Genomic DNA, 20,731 nt, shown 5'->3' on the forward strand with positions numbered 1-20,731 from the left:
ATTGTATGGTCAAAACATACCAACATATATAGTGTTCGATTAAAACATCCATACCAAGAATAAAAACAAAATGCACCACAAAAAAAGAACAAAAATGCTAAACCAAAATCCATGCTAAACCCGTTTTTCTCAAACAATTGTTCATTCACGAGATCCAAACTGAAACAACATCGTAAAACTTAATGATTTGCCTTAGCAACTCTCTCAATCTCATCTTTCTTCTTTATTGCATAGCTACAAGAGAACACATACAACATTTGATATTAGATATTCGAAAACAGCTTCACAAAACATCACTATTACAAATCAAAAACAATTATTTTTCATAACAAAAAAGTGATAACTCAACTCGAGTTTGTTTTATCTTTACAAACTCTTGTAATGTTGATTGTTTTTGAAATATGCAGTAATGTTCTTGATAAGTAGATTAGGTATTTTGAGTTTAGTTTTGATATAATTGGCATTGATAATTAGATCTACATAGTTTGTTAAATTATGAATTTGTTCAAATTTTATAATCACACATTCATTTCTCATAATTCTAAGAGATTTCATGCTCTTGACACCGAACCAAACATTTGTGGAAGTATTCTTAGGTTCCCTTGAAGGTTCCGCAGTCCATAAACACTCACGAGGCATCGGTATGATCTCTATCCTATCTTACGCATCATACACACACTTTAAATTAAAACTTAGAATTCCACAAACATGAACACTTACTGATTTTATATTAAAAGCAGAAAGTAAAACCCTTTAAAATAAGTAAGACGATGTGGGGAAACTAACAACGGGCATCCAAAGTGTATGTCTGTTATAATCATAAGGTACACTTATAATGCACGTTTTTATGGACCTATGAACGATGAAAATAATATTAAAACACTAAATATATGTTATTAGGATGTTATTTGGCTAAGGGCCTGAGGGTTAGGTTAGGTTGTAGATAGTCTAAACGGTTAAAACCACAACTTATACGTTAACCGTAAAATTAAACAACTAGACTTATATTATTGTATTATAAAGACATTATTTACCTGTACATATCAGTTCTCTTTTTCTATAGTTGATTAAAGGTGAGGTGGAGAATGGTTTGAAAGTTCGTTTCTAGATGGATGTTTGGCTGGATGAATTAAGTTCCGCTAACAAATATATTTCCTAATCCTTTTGCTTTGGAGAAGGATATATAAGGGTTGTTTGGTGGTGGATCGATGCGTAAAAAAGAGATGATGTAATAATGCTAAACTGGAAATCAGGGCCAACTGCCAAGAACATGACATGAAATATGATCTCAACTAAGATCGACTCTTTCTCTGCTTTATTATAATTCTTAACACTTTACAGTGACCCCTAACCCATCTATTATACTAAAATAGGCATACTAATAACTCAAATTAAACGTAAACTTAACATACTCACATTCACCTTTGCATTGGGTTTGGATCAAATATAAATACTTTACCAAATAACGGTTATTGTACAGGCATTTATGGCTTCTGAAACTCATACTAAATACTTTACCAATCAATTCAATCATTCATCCGTTATATTATTACAATACCATCAAACTTTTGGCCAAGTACATTTACCTTTGTTCGTTTAATAAATGAATGAACATGTATAAAAAAAATATCTATTATGTAAGCTTAATGAACAAAAACAAACAGAGACAATGTTCGTGAACGTTCGGTAATATGTTATTTATCTGTTTACGTGCGTCCGGTTAGGTTCATTTATGTTCGTCTTGTTAGGGTCATGTACTAATGTTTTACTGTTATTAACATTTTTAATTATTCGTTTATGTCCCTCTCTGTGGGCTGCATCCGCGCCGCTGAGTTCCCGGCCAATTCAAAACCAAGCATAATTCAGCGGTAGATCGGGAAAGGGCGGGTTCGACCCTAATGCTATGAAGTTGATAGTTAATCATGCATAATTAGAAACAAGAAGCTAATTCACTAATTAATGTACTATTAGTCTATTACATGTGTTTCATAAAGAAAAAATAAACAAAAAAAAACTTATTATTGTCAAATGTCAATCAAGTCTGCATAAACAATGAAATTTGGAAAATGGTCCCGAAGTTTTCATTAATGGTTTAAGCCTTTAAAATTGTTAGTCACCCCTCGAACATTGGGTAAGAAATGACAATCGTTGTCTCTTTTTATTTCATAAAAGATTAAAACGAATAAAAAGACTTACATGTGACCTACCAATGCAATATCATTAGAGAAGACTTGGGAGTACTTCTACCCACACATATAACCCTTTAAATTTTGTTTTATCAAGTTTGAAATAATGACATGACATTTAAGTAAACGTAGCGTCACGTATAATCTAAAACATTAAATTTAAATATCTAACATATATTACATCATAATTAACTTGTAACTAAGTACAAAATAATTAGAAATAGTGCACGTAATTCAAAATTTTTCACACAATATTGTTTTATACACACATATATATACAGGAAATTTGCTAACTTTTGATTAATTTTTATGATTTCCTACTTTCATTATTAAAAATCCTAACAATCTTGCCAGGACTGATGTACGAGCTTTCTTTTGGGGACATGTCAGCCTCACACCCATAATTTCGTACTGAAGAAATAGAAATAGTATGGTAGGTTGTTGGCCTGTTAATGATCAAAGTTGTCGTTAAAAAAAACTACCTTTTTAGATATTATACTGGGAACCAAACATATAAATTTCAAATTTCAAACAAGCGTGTCAAAATTGTTAGGAACTTCCACTCCAATCAAACTCGAATTTTGTAACTACTACAAACATACCCTGTTAGAAGCGCTTTTTTCTCTTGTTGAAGCGGTATCCAACCGCTTTTAAGGGCATCGCTATTAACAAATTCATTGTTTCCTTTAAAGCGGTTCCAAAGTTGTAAATTTAATTAAAAGCGGTCCTATGTTTAAAGCGGTTTCATCAGCACCACCGCTTCAAACATTACATTACAAATAAAAGGTTATTTTATTATAAAATAAAAGCTGCTATATTAGTAACCAAAACCTGCTATTTTACTATAATAACAAAATGATACAAAACTTGCTATTTTACTATAATAACAAAATGATACAAAACTTGCTATTTTAGTTATCAAAACTATACAAATTTTCCGACCAAAAGTATACAAATATTATTCAACAATACGAAACTTATACAAATTATACGCATTCAACAACATCCAAATACATGGATCTAATTTGACGTGGGCATTATTCTCACTATCATATCGTCGATCTTCGTGAGCGTAGCAAATCCCGATTCTTGCTAAATCTAAATGACAAACAAATAATGTTAGAATAACCCGAACAAACCACAATCTAATATCTAAGAACCCGAAAAACGTCAACAAAATAACCCGAACAAGCCGACTAGTAGAAAAACCCGTAAACAACCCCGAAACAAAAACCCGAACCTTTATACTTTTCATACCGAATCCGACCCAAACTAACACAAGCCCATTACGCGAAATATTCATTGTGGTTTTTACCAAACAATCTTAAACATTTACTGTAATTGAAAATTGAAAACTGATTACTTTAGTTTATTGTGGTTTTGACCATATTTAACTAAATCGCTCAACAAGCCACGATTTTCGTATTGATACAAAAAGCACCTAAACGAATACGCTATCATACCAATTTGTTCCGAATCGCGATTTCAATCGCCTGGCACATTGTACCTATACGAAGACAAACCGAATTGAAATTATGAATATACGGACCAAATCGCAATTTCAATCGCCTGGAACTCGTACTGGACCTCATTTTACAGTTTCTTATACTTAACCTAAAATGACCTATATACTTAAATTAAAAGTCCATATAGACCCATAGTTTTATCTATATGACAGTCCGTACTGAATATGTCACCTCTAGCGAACTGCGTACCCGGTCCGTGTTTTAGGTAACTATAGTTTTGACCATAGTTATTAAAAGCGGGCGCTTTTTGCGCTTAAGCGCATTTAAAGCGCCAGGCGCATTAAGTGCGACTAGCATGGGGCAGATATTTAATGCGCAGTGTTATTTTCCCAAACCTCCCATGCGTATTAAATTCTCTTTAATAATTTTATATTCTCTATGAGTCCCTTAACACTCCACTATTTAAGGGATTCCATAATCAATATTATATCACCCAAATAATCAAGAAACTAAGAATTACAGATTAGTTTTGTTCTTATTTCCCTATTTTCGGATTTCTTTCTTTACTATGCACTTTTTGTTCTTTGTTTTTTGTTTTTGGTTGTTTTCATAAACTATTTGAAGAATGAACGTATTTGTTCTTCATAAGATGTTCTATTTAAGTTAACTTTTTTGTTTTTTGAATGTGCGCTTTTTTTTTAAAATCGGGCGCTTTTTTTGCGCTTATCGTCTGGGCGCTAGACCCAGCCTCAACACTTTCGAGCGCTTATCGCATTTGATAACTATGGTTTTGACCAAACAAACGTAGGTGTCAGTTCAATCTTAATGCAAAACAAACAATACTATAAGTTTTCACTTTATCATGTTTTAGTGAAAAAGAACCATAAATTGTTTATATATTATGATGAAAGAACAGCTTGCCTTAGTGATTTATGGTAGGCAATGGGATCATCTCCAAGTTGTTATGGTCTTTGCAAATGATCCGATATATAAAATAGAGATGTGTGGAGCAAAATCTTGAATACTTGGAGCGCCAACTAGAATAGATCCTGAAATTTAAATTCAGCTTTAGTTTATTAACAGCCCCTTTTATTTTAACAACATTCTGCAATTTGTACTGATAAAATCATGAAATCCGATATACTTTTCAAATTTCAAAAATTTTCCCTTCGCATGTCAATCTTGCATATTGCTTTGGTGGTGTTTATCTTCAACTACAAGAAGATTTACCAAAACCACAGTACAATACATTTAGATCATTATCTAGAAAAAGGCAAATCAGACCACTTTTTAGAATAGGTGTTCATACTGATAATAGACGAATTACGCTTTAAATGACATGAAATGGCTAATGTTATAGTTAAAACTTAAAACAATTGTAAATTCAGTACCATTTCTTACAAACAGAAGTAATGAATATAGTTAAAACTTATACACCTTCCAACAAAGTCAAACAATTGTAAATTGAGTACTGAATAAAACTATCAAACAACAAATATGAGTGCACCTGTTGGTAACTCTAAATCAAGAGAACTAGAATCTTCACTTCTATAATTCTATAGATTCTAGATAAAACAAAGTAATTAAAAATCTTTTATTTAATTGAGTTTAAACTTTAAATCCTACACCATGCCACCCTGCCTCTTCCCCATATGTTAAATTTGGCTACAAATGCATACCGACTATTTTAGATTATCCTAATTAAGGATATAAGGTCCATTTAACAATGGGCACTCTTAAGGTACAAAAACTTAGTCTACTCAACATCACATAACCTAAAAGACTAATTAGATACACTTGCAATTAAACCTACAAAATCATAACATTATCCCCAAACAAGCAAAATCATCCCAAATCCAGTAGTAAACCAGCCGATTTAGGCGCCGTATGTGTAATTATATGCAAACAACAAATTGATCTACCTGCTCAATCCTCAGTAACTACCCATAAAAACCTAACTCAAGTTGCAATCCATGTTTAATGTACAAATCTAAAATAATCAAATTAATTGATACCGAATAACACTAAGGGGATCTGAAGAAACAAATAATCAAAGTACCCAATAATTCGGATGTTTGGATCTCATAGCCCTTAGAAGTTTCTTCGTCTAGGGTTCTCTTTGGAGGAGTGGCACATAACTGTCTTTGTTCTATGTTTAGGGTTTATGTTAAAAACCGCTTTTAATCAAGGGAAGCGGTTACACTTGTAACATAATATCTGGCCCGCTTCAAAATAGGACCTTTTGTAGTAACTAGTACAATAATAGCATTCATATTCTCTTGAGACAATTCCCCCATTAACACCACATACCACATAATGACAAAGAAAAACCATCTTGACCAATACGAGCACCTCTAAACATACCCGTCCGCAACTACCGTTTCTGACTTTCTTCTTTCAATGCCAATAAGTCAACAAATCTTCCACTCTTCCAGTCCAGGGGTTGCCACAAGAATTAATGTACATCATATGCCATAATTTCAATATCAAAACTAATGATTGATGATATCATAAATTAAATAATATAATGTCAGTTTAGTTTTCAGTATAAGCAAATAATTTGCGAGCTTCCGCACGTATCTGCATGAAACACAACATCATCAGCCTTCTATATGTATGAAAGGGAAAGTTAACGTAGAAATGAAATTAACGTGTGAATCAAGTAGAGTAATTATATATACAAGCAGAGTAATTATGTAATGGGGAAAGTGAATATGGGGTTGTCACACATGCAAACTTGCATACGAAACTCTCCGAAACTACGTCGTTTTAATCCAATATACTTAAAAGTTATATTTTATAAAACTATTTCCTAAGTTATCTCATCTTTGTTCCTCATTTTCAAACTTACACCTATTTACACCATGATGAAATCATCTCGTAATCTGGCATCAATAGTTTACATATATTGGAGTACATATGTTTTTTCTTTGTAACTTCACATTTTATACGAAGTAATAATCAACTATGTGTATGGCCAAAACAAAAAATTGAATTCAAGTACATATGCAATGATGTACTCACCGCCCCCAATATAAAAATATGAACTTGCATATGATTTTATTAATTAATATTATAATTACATATGTGAAGACTTTTGAAGAAAATTCTCTAAAAGAAAATATGAAAACCACTATTAGAAGGTTACTTGGAGAAGGCCAGCGATGAATTTGCATAAAAAGATATGAAAGTGGGTGCATGTTTGAATTGAGGAAGACGAGATCATTTAGGAAATAGTATCAACTAATTTAGGTAATAATATATTTGTGGAATATAATCTTTAATTATTTTTAATTAAAACAAAATAGTTTTGATGTTCATTTGGACAAAACGACGTAGTTTTGAAGAGTTTCACATGCAAGCTTGCATGTGTGACAGCCCCATATTTACTTTCCCCAAATTACGTCATAGAGTAATTACAATATTACTCCACTTGTATATATAATTTAAGAAAGTGGGTCATAACTCATAAGAGAAAATTCGCCGACTATGCTATACTATAGAATACAATAGCCAAAACACCCCTTTTTTTAATTGATCCATTTCGACCCATGACCATTTCGACCCAGCCCAACCCATTTGCCACGTACCCCTTGTTGTGATTAGGGCCGTCTAAACCGCTCGTCGCTCGAACTCGCTCGCCGCTCGCTCGGAAATTGCTCGTAAAATGCTCGCTCGTTTTTTCGCTCGATTGAAAACTAGCCGTTTTGCTCAATTCGATTTGTAAACGAGCCAAGCTACGAGCAAAGGCCTGCTCGGTTCGGTTCGGCTCGAATATTTTTAATTTATTTTATATATAATTAGTTATATATGAAAAATATATAAATATATAGACAAAACACATAAATATAAGCTTACAATTATTTTTACTCATGTAAATTTTTCATATTCCGTCAACTTTATTGTTTTATTTGTTTGATTCAAGTTTTTAGAATAATAAAAGTTTGTTTACATCATCATTATATCTCACTTCAAACTTATTTTTAATAAAAATTTAAAATATCTTACATGTTTGTCTAAAACTACGAATTTATTTATAAAATATATTATTTACAACATTCAAATTTGTTTATTTTAGAAAATGAAAATTTTAAAGTGAAAAAGAAATGAATAATGCTCGAAATCGCTCAATGTTCGATCGAAAAATGCTCGATTCGATTTTGGCTCGTTTCGGTTTTCGCTTGGTTCGAATTTCAGCCATTCGGTTCAGTTAGAAACGAGCCAAGCAACGAGCAAACGTTCGATCAGTTCGGCTCAACTCGTGAACAGCCCTAGTTGTGATCTTCTTCAGGTTACATTTAAGACTAAAACCTTTCACCCAAACATTGACGCCAATGGTAACACATGTCCAGAAATCCTCTATTAAAAATGGTCTCCGATACACACAGTCTCCAAGGTTAATTTCTTATTTGCTTTTTTCCTTCATTTTGTTTTGTTTGTTTTAACTGGTGTTTGTTAAAATCACCAAAAAATCGCTAGGCGATCTAAATTTTGTTCAGAATCTGTCGGTCATTCAAGTATTTGAATAAATATACTTACTTATTCAATCTGATTAATAAGTTTGTAAAGTTATTATATATAAAATCCCTAATTCAGTTAGTTTTGATTAGTTATCCTTACAACCCCACCGCCCACCTAGCGATTGCAACCATGATTGTAAAACCCTCAAGTTTCATAGTTAAATTGTGTGTCGTGTGTTTTGCGGGTGTTGCCGTACATTTGCTCTATGTTGACCAACCCGAATCCTAACGGCATTATGAATCCTGAAGTCATTCTATCTCTTGTACAGAACAGGCAAATCCTTGTATGAAGCAACTGCTCGTCAATGGACACTGATGCACGCTAGAGATGATCAACAAAACCGGTTCTTGGAACCGAACCGGTGGACCCGAACCGGTTCCTACCCGTTTTTTGTAGGAACCGGACCCTATCTGATTCAACCCGATGATTCGTGACCGGTTCTTGCATTTCTGAGTGGGGGCGGGTAGGAACCGGAACCGAACCGGAACCGAACCGGAACCGGTTCTGGAACCGGAACCGGTTCCTAACCGTTTTTTTGGCCGTTTTTTGACCGGTTACGGTACAGGAACCGGGTTAGGAACCGGTAAGAACCGGTTAGATAGGTTAGGGGTCCGAGGGTGGGAGAACCGGTTCGGTTCCCTAACCGGTTCGAGCCTGGAACCGGTTTAAAATGTGGTTTTGAATATAGGAACCGGTTAGGAACCGGTTCCGGTTCCTAGTCCCAAACCGTTTTGAACAAAGTCAACCATTGCAAACGAATGCTGAGACGCAACACTCTCTAACGTCGGTTTATCAGGCAAGTCGGAAACTATAACATCTGAGTACTCTAATTTCTGCTTCTCAAGCATTTCTCGTCCTTTTGGATGACTTATCACAATTCTTGCACCTGCCCAACGACACGGTCAAACTCAATTAAACAACCACTTCAAAGCTCACATGTCAAAATAGTCAAGGTTAGCGTGTAAGGGCTTAAACAGGGTATTCTCGGATTGAAATAGGTTGACCCGCTAACACTTTTTTGTCCAATTGTTAAATATAGTTAAAGGAGTTAATTATGATTCCAAAACCAATATTGTGACAATTCAAATTGAAATCTTTTAATAAAGGAATTAAAAAGTTTATATATAGACATAGTTTAGCCTCTTTATCCTCTTTGACCCCTACCCTTTTAAGCTAAATTTGTCGATTTGACCCATTTCAGATGGAACTCCTGACTCCACCCATTTTTAAAGGTCAAAACCACTAATTTCATACTTAAAATTCCAAGTACCAAGAGAACCGGAGTTCTTTTCGGCTTTAGATAATTACTCTTATCAAGTTGTGATCATATTTTTCTTAAAAACTTCAAGAACTCGTATCAAATTCTAAGCTGAAATTCACTCATTTGACTCATAATGCAATACTAAAACTAATGAGAAAAGAACAATATTCATAATATAAAGCGTACCTTGCGAGCAGACCTTTGAAAGAGCACCAAAGATTTGACCGAGGTCAAACGATAAGCCGGGAAGAAAGTAAAGAAACACAACATCAAATGGGGCCCACTTATCAGGAACATAGAGCAACTCTCCTTGCCAACATTTAACCTTATCATACTTCTCTTTAATGCACGCTAACGCAAACAAAGAATCATGAACAACAAGCAACTGCTTGCAAGAACACGTTTCCACCACTCGGTCAACAAACCCTTCGGAACCGGTTGAAATCAGAACCTTTGAATCTTCTCCAACTTTCCCAGCAGATATTATTTTATCAACATTTTGTTTATAAAGTTGATCAGAGTTTATATCATCTGCATCAAGAAATGACCAATCTTTCTCCACAAAATCCTCAAAGTTGATGACGGAAACGGTTCCTTTGGTTGATTTAAGTGGATTGAAATGAAAGCGACGAAAGCCGGTTATTGTTGAAAGAGAATTGTGATAATTGTTTATAAGGCTTAGGGTTATGGGAAAGTGATGGAAGGCATGAGAGGGAAGATGGTGAAGATATCGAATTCATAATGACGCGCGAGAGATATCAACACAATGGTGATGGCATTTCACAATAATCTGATAATATTGTCAAAATAAACAAATGCTAATTAATCTCTAATCATAAAGTATTGAAGCAACTTATTATGAAGATTTCATCAACTTGGGGTACATGAAACCGAAAGAACTGATCCACAACCGAATCAAAAACAGTTTGGTTTTATATTTTTGTAAAAACAGAACTTATGGTTCAATTTTGGTTTTGCATTCAATTAAATTCAAAAAAACAAGCGAACTGAGTTTGTAGATTTTTACCTTTTATTGTAAGTAATGTATAAGAATTTAATCAAATATGTAATTCAAATATATAATAATCAACTAGTTATTAATTAACGAAACGATGTTGGGCCAGTTTTTTTTTTCAGCCCAAAAGCTTCAAGCTCAAATAGCAAAACCAAACTGAACACAAAACAAAAACCTAAAAACTGAAACCGAACAGTTTTCAAAAAATTCGAAAGGCAAAGCTTGGGTTGTTGGTTCAGTTTTAGCCCAAAGCGAACCGTACAAACCCATGGCATCAAGGTATTTGTAAACGGTAAACAACAAAACTTGTAATTAGAGTTTATGAATATAGTAATTGAGCTTCTAAACAACAGGTTTCAATAATCAATAAAATTAAAGTAAGATAATTAAAACGACGTCGTCATTTCATCACAGAAAGCCCTAAAATTAACAACTACTCATTCAGAATTACAAATTTCAGAGTAAACATATTACCACTGCAGCTCCACCGTAGCACCGCCGTAGGAAACAGTCAGCGTTTGAGTTTCAGGATATTATCATCATTATTATTATTATCTTCAAATATGGATTCGGTAAGTTACATTTTGACCCATCAAGTTTGTAGCATAACCCAGTGGCGGACGGAAGTTATCCCACTCAGATGCTTATGAGATGGTGTACTTAATAGAATTCATTATTGACAGAATTACAAATTTTGTCCTTTAAAAAAAGCCAAATTACGGTTCGTGTCCTTTTCTAAGTTTCCTTACAGGCGGTGTACTTTAAACTTATTTTTTCTACACGTTATGTCCTTTACGCTAACTGGGTTAGAAAAACTCAGTTAAATGCCCTCACGTGAGGCGCATGTGAGGGCATTTTTGTCTTTTCGTCTACCCTGCAACTTCTTCTTCCTCTTTCCCTATGTTTCTTTAATCTCCCTTTCCTATTGTTGCATCATCCTTCCCCCACTCAACCCACCATTATCCGACCACCATTTTTTCCGGTGACCACCACCAATATTCAGCCATCATCTCCTCCAGCCACCATCTGCAACTTCCTGTCTCTCGCCCTCCCTTCTTCACTCAATTCGACCATTACAGCATCAGCTAAAAATCGTCGGCCACCACCTCCGACACAACAAAACCACCTGAAACCTGTACTTACCCACACTATATCTCCTAATTCATTCGATTTTAAATCTGAGCAAATTAATTTTTAGATCTAATTTTTGTTTTCGCCCCCACTATTTATCTTTCGGCGTGTTTCAAGCAAACATCAATTGAACGATTATATTTCAGATCTGGTGAGAGAGAGAAAGGAGACTGGACGGATGATCTTTCCCAGCCGGATTTGGAAAAAGGAAACAAGTAGAGAGAGAGAGAGACATGAACTTGCAGATGGTGGCGGGGGATAGTTGTGGTTGCCGGAAACGATGAATGTGGTGGCAATGAAAGATGGCCGAAAACGGAGATGATGGTGGCGGTGGCTCAATCCGATGGCGTTATATCAATTCCAGGAGCCGAAAAGCGAGTAGTGATATACACAACCAGCCTCCGGATCGTCCGGTCAACCTTCGAAGCCTGCCGTACAGTCAAATCAATCCTACGCGGCTTCCGTATCTCAATCGACGAACGAGACCTGTCAATGGACTCGAGGTTCCTACACGAGTTACAAAACCTCATGTCAGAGTCTGGTGACGTGGACGTTGACCAGTCAAAATTGGAGTTACCTAGGGTTTTTATCGGTGGTGAGTATATAGGCGGAGCAGAGGAGGTGAGGCAGTTGCATGAGACAGGTGAGTTGAAGAAGTTTGTTGAGCGGTTGCAGGCGGTGGCTGCCGGAGTTTGTGAGGTTTGTGGTGACTTTAGGTTTATTATGTGTGATGAGTGCAGGGGGAGTCGTAAGTGTTACAGTGAGAAAGGTGGGTTGGTTTGGTTAGGTGTCCCTTGTGTTAGTGTCGTTGGATTGGTGGGGTTATTGGGACGGGAAATAACGCCGGAGATTCTTCGATCGATGGGTCGGGTTCCGGTGATAGGGATCGTTTGCGGTGGCCGGAGTTTATGGTGGCCAGAGTTTATGGTGATGGTGGTGGCTTAGAGAGAAAGAAGAGAGAAATGAGGGGATTATATATATTTTCTTTTTTTTTAATTTAAAGATACACTAAAATTACAATTATGCCCATCACATGTCTGGCACATGTCATACTTAACTGAGTTTTTCTAACCCAGTTAGCGTAAAGGACATAACGTGTAGGAAAAAAATGTTTAAAGTACACCGCCTGCAAGGAAACTTAACAAAGGACACGAACCGTAATTTGGCTTTTTTTAAAGGACAAAATTTGTAATTCTGTCTTTATTATCGGGTAATTTTGGTTAAAAACAAATTTAGACCCCCTTTCTTTTTTATTAGGCCCTTATGCTCTACAATCTTTCATGTTTTAACCCAAAGAACAAGATTTAAAAGCCCAGCCCACGTGTATTCCGGCTTGTTAATGATTGATTAAAAGAAACGAGAACAAAAACCTAATGCTCGATTAAACGAAGAAAACTGTTCATGTTAACTATTTGTAAAACACTTAAAGAAGTTTTAATTTATTATAAATATGTTCATTTTATCTTTTTATTTATGATATTTGAGTGTTTTTTAGTGAATGTTGTTCCAAAAGAAAGTTATATCAATGACAGAGGTACATCTAAGAGACAAAGATACAATATCAGCAAGTAACATTAGTATATAAATATATTTTTTCAAAAGTTTTTTTTTATTATATTTTAATTGTTCTAACAGAATGTCGATATGCTAATCCAAGAGTTTGGTGAGGGTTTAAATGAGATTAAAACAATGACGGCTTTCATTTGGTATGACTTGTTTTCTAAGTTTTTATTCGTTGAAGTTGATGATATTGTGTGCAATTTTCAATATGAAGCTTGTGTAATTTGTAGCATCGAAAAAAAAGTATTCGAAATAGTTACGAATTAAGTTATAATTGACCATTTCCAAAAGATGAAATCACGTAGAGGAAAATTGTAATAGGTATTTTGCGACGTAATATTTAATGAAGTATGTATTTTCATTTTTATGTAGTTTATTTTTATCGATTACTTTCTGCCTCCACTGAGTTAAACTTTTTGATCCACCACTGACATAACCACTTATAGCTTTAAAACTTGAGAAACATTTTACTCATTAATAGTTAGTTCTCCTTAGTTATTATGCATGTCCTAAGTCTTAGCAATAAACATTCATTTAAAATAGTAAAAAATTACCAAAATAACTATTTGACGGATCAACCTTACTGAATGACCTTCCTAGTTTACACTAATAAACATTGACATATGAAATGAATGAGATAACATGTTGACATCTTTGAGCAGCGAGTTTATCGCATCACATCTTCATTGGCGGATCCAGCATACAAACGGGTGGTTCCCCGGAACCACCCGAGTTTCGAAATAATAGTGTACGGATATATAGAAGACGCGTAGGAACCACCTTATAAATTAAGAGGGAACCACCTAAAAAAAATTCCTGGATCCGCCACTGCACATCTTCACAATGATTTTAAGAACAGCCTAAAAAATAAGCCATGTCGCATCTTTGGGGCTAATATTGGTGGAAAAAAAACTAATTCTCAATCATAATTGCTTAATAAAGCAAAGACTAATAGCCGAATGACACTTAAAATTTATTTCACATTTTGTTTTCGACGTTACTCCTAGAGTCAGAGATTACAATGACGTGTTTTCAAGTTGTACGAAGTTCGTGTCAACCCTCATCATTAAATGTTCTATTAGTTGATGCTTATTAGTGAATGATACAAATGTCACAACTAGACAATTGTCGGTGACGAATGTCACAGCTTATGATTCATGGAATTCTTCAAAAAAATAAATGAAAAGGTTCATTGTGATTTGAGAACCGGTGATAACGAATATCATCACGACATTCTTGAAGTTAGCTTCGTTAGTGGAACTAGCACATATATCCTTATATAATATCCAGTAAAAAATGAAGAGAGTAACCAGTATAAATAGAAAAATAAAAATAAAGCATTTCAATCATTGTATTCATCATCTTACCAATCCAACTGATATCAAACTTAAACATTAGAAATATAATTAACTTCAGACAAAAATGGGTAAACCCATATACTTATATTACCAAACCAAAACACATGTCAACACATTAATTATAATCCTTAAATCTATGCGAAAAATGATAAACATACCGATCAAATATCAATCGGTACATTTATTTTAGAATCCAGTTTAACTAGTCCCAAGCACTCGGTACACCACCACCGCCACTATAGCCGCCGCCACCACCATATCCACCACCACCACCACCATAGCCGCCACCTCCATAGCCACCACCGCCATAACCGCCACCACCATATCCACCACCACCATACGAGCCTTCCTTTCTAAAGTCACGGCCACCAAACCGCCCACCTGACCGTCTATTCTTACCGCCACCATACAAAGGTCGACTGGCATAGCGAGTAAGCCACGCGGGTACTTCTTGATTAGCTTCGTGGATTAAATCAGCTAAGCCTTTTGCTAACGACATATTATTCTCGTTAAAGAAAGCAGTAGCCAAGCCCGTTTTCCCAGCCCGGCCCGTTCGTCCTATCCGGTGCACATAGTCGTCAATATCATTAGGAAGGTCAAAGTTGACCACGTGAGAAACATGAGGGATATCGAGACCACGAGCCGCCACATCTGTTGCAACCAGTATCGGAGTGTTTCCGCTTTTAAATGATCTCAGTGCTTGTTCTCTTTCCTGCATAGATTTCAAAAACAATATGTGACTTTTTATAGAAGTCATACAGGCAGAGTTGACCATGTGGAATAGCATATTTGACTTACGGGTTGTGATCTGTCACCGTGAATTGTTGTTGCGGGAAACCCGTTACTGTAAAGCCAATGTTCAAGTGAATCAGCTCCCTTCTTGGTCTCAACAAATACTAATGTAAGAGGTTGCTGCAAATATTTAAATTTAGGTAAGTTGTAATCATATATTATTATGTGTTAAATGTTTAATGTGCATTTATATGAATCTAGAATTATATATAATTAAGCTTGTAAACAAACCGAACGAACACGAACGAAGCATTTACGGGTTCATTTGTTTAACTTTACCCGAACAAACAGAACATGAACTAAACAAATGGGGTTTTCATGTTCAAGGCCGTTCGTTAAGAAAATTTACATGTTCATGTTCCTTTTTGTTTGTTTTTGTATAAATGATAAATGAACAGTTCAAGAACAAACATAACTAACCAACCATAGATGAACGGTCATAGCTGAGCTAAAACTATTTAAATGTAATGTGTTGGGACTTGGGACTAAAAAGTTACAAAAACTACACTTAGTTGTAATGGGCCAGAAATTTTAGATAAAATATATTAATGAACTCTAAACAAACGGAAACTACTGAACATAAACGAACTTACATGAACGACTGTAACCAAACGAACATAAAGAATTTAAATAAACAAACGTTCACGAGCATACATGAACCAACGAGACATGTGCGTTCATGTTCTTTCGTTTAACTAAATGAACAAAAATTTCTGTCCATGTTCACCAAATGAACAAACTTCCAGTGGAATGGTTCGCAAATTGTTCACTAAGTGTTCAGTTCGCTTACAAGCCTATATATAATATGTGTTTAATTACTTCATGTTACCTTTCCATTAGATCCCGCATCCCTTTGAGCATGAAGAAGATCCATAAGATGGCTTCTTTTATCGCTTTCTTGAACAAACTCTACTCTTTGAACAATCAAATCAGTACTTGAACCAACTCGTCCGACCGTTAGAAATATGTAATTAGAAAGAAAATCAGACGCCAATCTCTACACAACAAACAAAAGTCATGAAAAAAAATATTTATTTAACAAATTGAATTATTGATGATGGTGAAGAACCTGAATTTCACGAGGAAATGTGGCACTAAACAACATCGTTTGTCTTTCGCCCCGAGGCGGCATATCGGTTTGCTCCACAATCTTTCTAATTTGAGGTTCGAATCCCATATCGAGCATACGATCGGCTTCATCGAGCGCTAGATATTTTATCATTTGTAATGACACTTTTGCCCTTTCCAATAGGTCAACCAATCTTCCGGGAGTTGCCACAAGAATGTCAACTCCTCTCTCCAGTTCCCTTAGCTGACCACGCATCATATGCCATTAAATTCAAGATCAAAATCAATGATTGATGATATCATAGTTTAAGAAAATGATATATATAATATGATCAGTTTTCAATATAAATTACCTGTTGATTAATCGGTGCTCCACCATAAACGACCACCACCTTGACACCTGTCTGATAAGCAAACTTTCGAGCTTCTGCATGTATCTGCATGTGACACAACATCATCAGCCTTCTATATAAAAATATGTCAACATTATATATGAATAAAACTTAACAATGTTAGTCATGACCCATAAATGATAAATTGTAAATCAAACCTGACTCGAGAGCTCTCTAGTAGGAGATAGAATAAGTGCAAGAGGGAAAACAGTCCTAGTGCCACGTGGCTTTTGCATAGGTGGTTGTCTCATAATCCCACTGATAATAGGAAAGCAAAACGCAGCTGTTTTCCCCGAACCAGTTTGAGCACACGCCATCAAATCTCGGCCCGCTAACGAAATGGGAATTGTGTAACGTTGAACAGGTGTTGGCTTAACATATTTGCATCTCCTAATGTTTAGATTCAAAGCATCTCCCAAATCAATTTCTGCAAACGTATTAACAGGTGGCGGTACGTTTTCCCCGGTCGTTTCCACAGGAATATCCTCATAAGCATCAAAATTGATGCCATTATTTTCTTGTTCAGTTTTAGTTTCCTCAACAGCTTCTATTTCATCATTACCAAATGGGTTGGGTTCAAAATCTCTACCACCTCGACTTCCCCAACCACCACCGCCTCGACCACCACCAGTACCGTACCCTGGTCTACCATAATCTGACTTAGGTGCACCCCACCGTGAGCCACTTGTCTGACCACTTTGTCCTAACCTATCATTCATAGGTGGTAGGCTACCATTGGATATAGCAGGAGCTTGCTGAGATGCAGGTGGTTTGTTACGAAGATGAGGTGGCACGTAAGCGGGCTTAGCAGGAGCCGCTGAAGGGGTATTTTCGTAATTATCAGATCCGGAAGCTGCACTTTCTACAACGTCTGCCCAAGAAGTACTCATGACGTATATAATATAGCCTCAACCTTACCCAAAATCAATATCTCCAATTCTTAAGAAATGCCAAATATGTTGTTTCAGATTGCTCAAAACACCAATTGGATACAAAAATTAACCTCCTAGCCAAAAGATCAATCCCTGAAAAGATAAAACAAGAAACAAGAGCCAAAAAATCAGGAACGTAACAATATAAAGCTTTATCTCTAACAACAAAATTACACATCATGTGTTTACCTAAAATTCAATATCTCATGCAAATCAAGATATCATCCAACAAATTCAAACTACTAAAACAGAAAATGCAATCCAACTGGATGAATGCTAGAATCTCAAATACATGAACTGTGAATGCACAGACTACAAACAGGCTTTGGATCAAGAACACAAAACCATACAGCCTTCACCAAAAATCAAAGCAGTAAACTTCTGATAAAGAGTTCAAGCGTTTAAACCTATATATGGAGAATGACTAGCTCCTAATACAAAGAATCCAATTCACATAAGAACACATTACAAACCTGATTTCATGAAGCAAGTAAAAACACGAAGTTTTATATCTTTCGTCAAATTATAGATCACACATTTACCTAAAACTCAATTTCTCAGGCAAATCAAGTAATCTTCGAACAAACTCAAAAGTTTAAACTACGCTAAAATAGTAAATGCAATCCGATTGATGAATAAAAGAACCACAAATGCATGAACTGCATATCTACACGAACTATAAAGTATAAACAGATCTTCAGATCAGAAAAACTAATATACATACAGATTTTATTTAAAAAGCAAAGCAATAAACTACTGGTAATGAACAAGTTCAAGCGATCCGAATGCAGAAATCAGAATGATTAGCTCTGAATACAGACAATCAAATACACACAACAACAAACTGCGTACCAGACTTGAAGAAGTAGGTTAAAAATACATAGCTTTACTTCATCCGTTAAATTATATATCACACATTTACCTAAAACTCAGTATCTCATGCAAAATCAAGTAATCATCGAAAAAAAACTTGTTTAAATACACTAATATAGTAAATGCAATCCAACTGATGAATAAGAGAATCTCAAATACATGAGCTGCATATCTGCACAGACTATAAACAGGTCTTCGGATCAGGAACACTAATATAAAAACAGATTTCATCTAAAAGCAAAGCAATAAACTTCTGATGAAGGGCAAGTTCAAGCGATTTAAATGCATAATGATTAGCTCCAAATACAGAGAATCCAATACAAATAACATATCTGATTTGATGAAGAAGAAGAAAACGCATGTAAGAAATACATAGCTTTACCTCTTCCGTCAAAATATATTTCACACGTTTACCTAACTCTCAATATCTCATGCAAAATCAAGTAATCATGCAACAAACTTTATACTTTAAACTACACTAAAATAGCAAATGCAATCCGAATGATGAATAACAGCCTATAAACAAGTCTTAAGATCACGAACACTAATAAACATAGAGATTTCATCTAAAAGCAAAGCAATAAACTTCAGATGAAATACAAATTCAATCGGCTCAAATGCATAATAACTAGCTACAAATACAAACAATACAATAAACATAACATAAAATTATATACCTGATATCACATGTTTACCTAAAACTTAACATCTCATGCAAAATCAAGTAATCATCCAGCACATCTAAGCTACAAAAACAGTAAGTGCAATCCGATTGAACAAAAACTAGAATCTCAAATGCATAAACTGCACATATCTACACAGACTACAACCTGGCCATCTGATCAGGTTTAATGAATAACTACTGATGAACTAATTCAAGCTATTCAAATGCAGAACAATTAGCTCCGAATACACGTTTACCTAAAAAAACTCAATATCTCGTGCATAATCAAGTAATCATCCATTCAGCACATCTAAGCTACAAAAGCAGTAAATGCAATCCGATTGAACAAAAACTAGAATCTCAAAAGCATGAAATGCACTTATCTACACAGACTACAACCAGGCCTTCAGATCAGAAACACTAAAGACCATATAAATTTCATCTAAAAACAAATAAATAAACTATGAATGATTAACAAATTCAAGCTATTCAAATGCAGAACAATTAGCTCCCTAAAACACTCAACATCTCATGCAAAATCAAGTAATCATCCAGCAAATCTAAGCTACTAAAACAGTTAATTCAATCCGATTGATCAAACACTAGAATCAGATAATCTCAAATGCTGCAAATCTAAACAGCCAAAGGTACAGATTTCATCTAAAATCACGGCAGCCGAATCAATTCAAATGCATGAATAACTAGCTACAAGTACAGACAGTCCAATACACGTAAAAACAAATTAAATCATGCGTTAACCTAAAACTCAATTAACTGGTGCAAAATCAAGTAATCATCCAGCAAATCTAGGCTAGTAAACAGTAAATGCAATCCGATTGAACGAACACTAGAATCAAGTCATCTAAAACAGGTGGAGATTTCATCTAAAAACGTACAGATATGATGTAAAATTAAAGGAATAAAGTTGAGGAGTTGAATCGATATACATGCAGAGTGATAAGATACAGCAGCTACAGAGGATCTGATTATTGAAGAGATTGATTAGGTTACCTGATATGATATGAAGAAATGGATGGAAAGTGTAAAGAAGCAGCAGCTGTAGAAGAAATGAAAAGAAAAGAAATTAAGGAGAAGAGAAATAAGTTAGAATTAGAAGAAGAAGAAGAAGAAGAAAAGAAACCCTAATAAAAAGGGTGAATGGGGGCGCATTCAGCATACAAAACTATCACGACTTTTTTTCCTTCTTTTCATTGAGGGTTCTATTTTGTCCACGTGTTTATTATTTTCTTACTTTCTTAAATCACAACTAAGAGCCCTATATATCTGAGGAGGTTTTGTAAATTATGGGTTATGGTTATTGGAGATTGTAAGTAGAGGAGAGAGAAAATGTTATATGGGAAAGTTAAATTTGGGGTTTTACTATTCATACCGTATAATATTTTAATATTTTTTAAAAGTGGTTGTGAGTGAAAGAGAGAGAATTTATAATGATAAAGGTATAAAATGTATTATTTAATTAAACAGGAGAGAGAAAATACAGTGATTTTTAGT

At 34.9% G+C, this 20,731-nt stretch overlaps 3 protein-coding genes across 3 annotated transcripts; 1 reads left to right on the top strand and 2 right to left on the bottom strand.

Annotated features, from left to right (window-relative positions):
* Positions 1-8,868: 8,868 nt before the first annotated feature.
* LOC143554064 (uncharacterized) lies at positions 8,869-10,167 on the bottom strand (the record flags this gene model as incomplete). Its single annotated transcript, XM_077043922.1, has 2 exons — positions 8,869-9,059; positions 9,621-10,167. Coding segments are annotated over 2 exons (738 nt in total), but the record flags the coding sequence as incomplete, so codon positions are not given.
* Positions 10,168-11,898: 1,731 nt separating this feature from the next.
* On the top strand, positions 11,899-12,525 carry LOC143554065 (uncharacterized protein At5g39865-like). The gene has a single exon (XM_077043923.1). The coding sequence runs from the start codon at positions 11,899-11,901 to the stop codon at positions 12,523-12,525; it is 627 nt and encodes a 208-aa protein (XP_076900038.1).
* A 1,997-nt stretch (positions 12,526-14,522) lies between these two features.
* On the bottom strand, positions 14,523-20,313 carry LOC143554071 (DEAD-box ATP-dependent RNA helicase 37-like). The gene is made up of 7 exons (XM_077043926.1): positions 20,231-20,313; positions 16,909-17,775; positions 16,712-16,795; positions 16,360-16,602; positions 16,120-16,287; positions 15,297-15,410; positions 14,523-15,210 (listed from the first exon to the last, which is right to left on the bottom strand). Exons 2-7 carry the CDS (start codon positions 17,638-17,640, stop codon positions 14,701-14,703), a joined length of 1,851 nt encoding a protein of 616 aa, XP_076900041.1. The 5' UTR covers positions 17,641-17,775; positions 20,231-20,313; the 3' UTR covers positions 14,523-14,700.
* Positions 20,314-20,731: the final 418 nt, after the last annotated feature.

This window comes from Bidens hawaiensis, unplaced genomic scaffold, assembly GCF_021521415.1.
Source record: "Bidens hawaiensis isolate Kalapana, Puna unplaced genomic scaffold, B.hawaiensis_p1.1 tig00017490_1, whole genome shotgun sequence".
NCBI lineage: Eukaryota > Viridiplantae > Streptophyta > Magnoliopsida > Asterales > Asteraceae > Bidens > Bidens hawaiensis.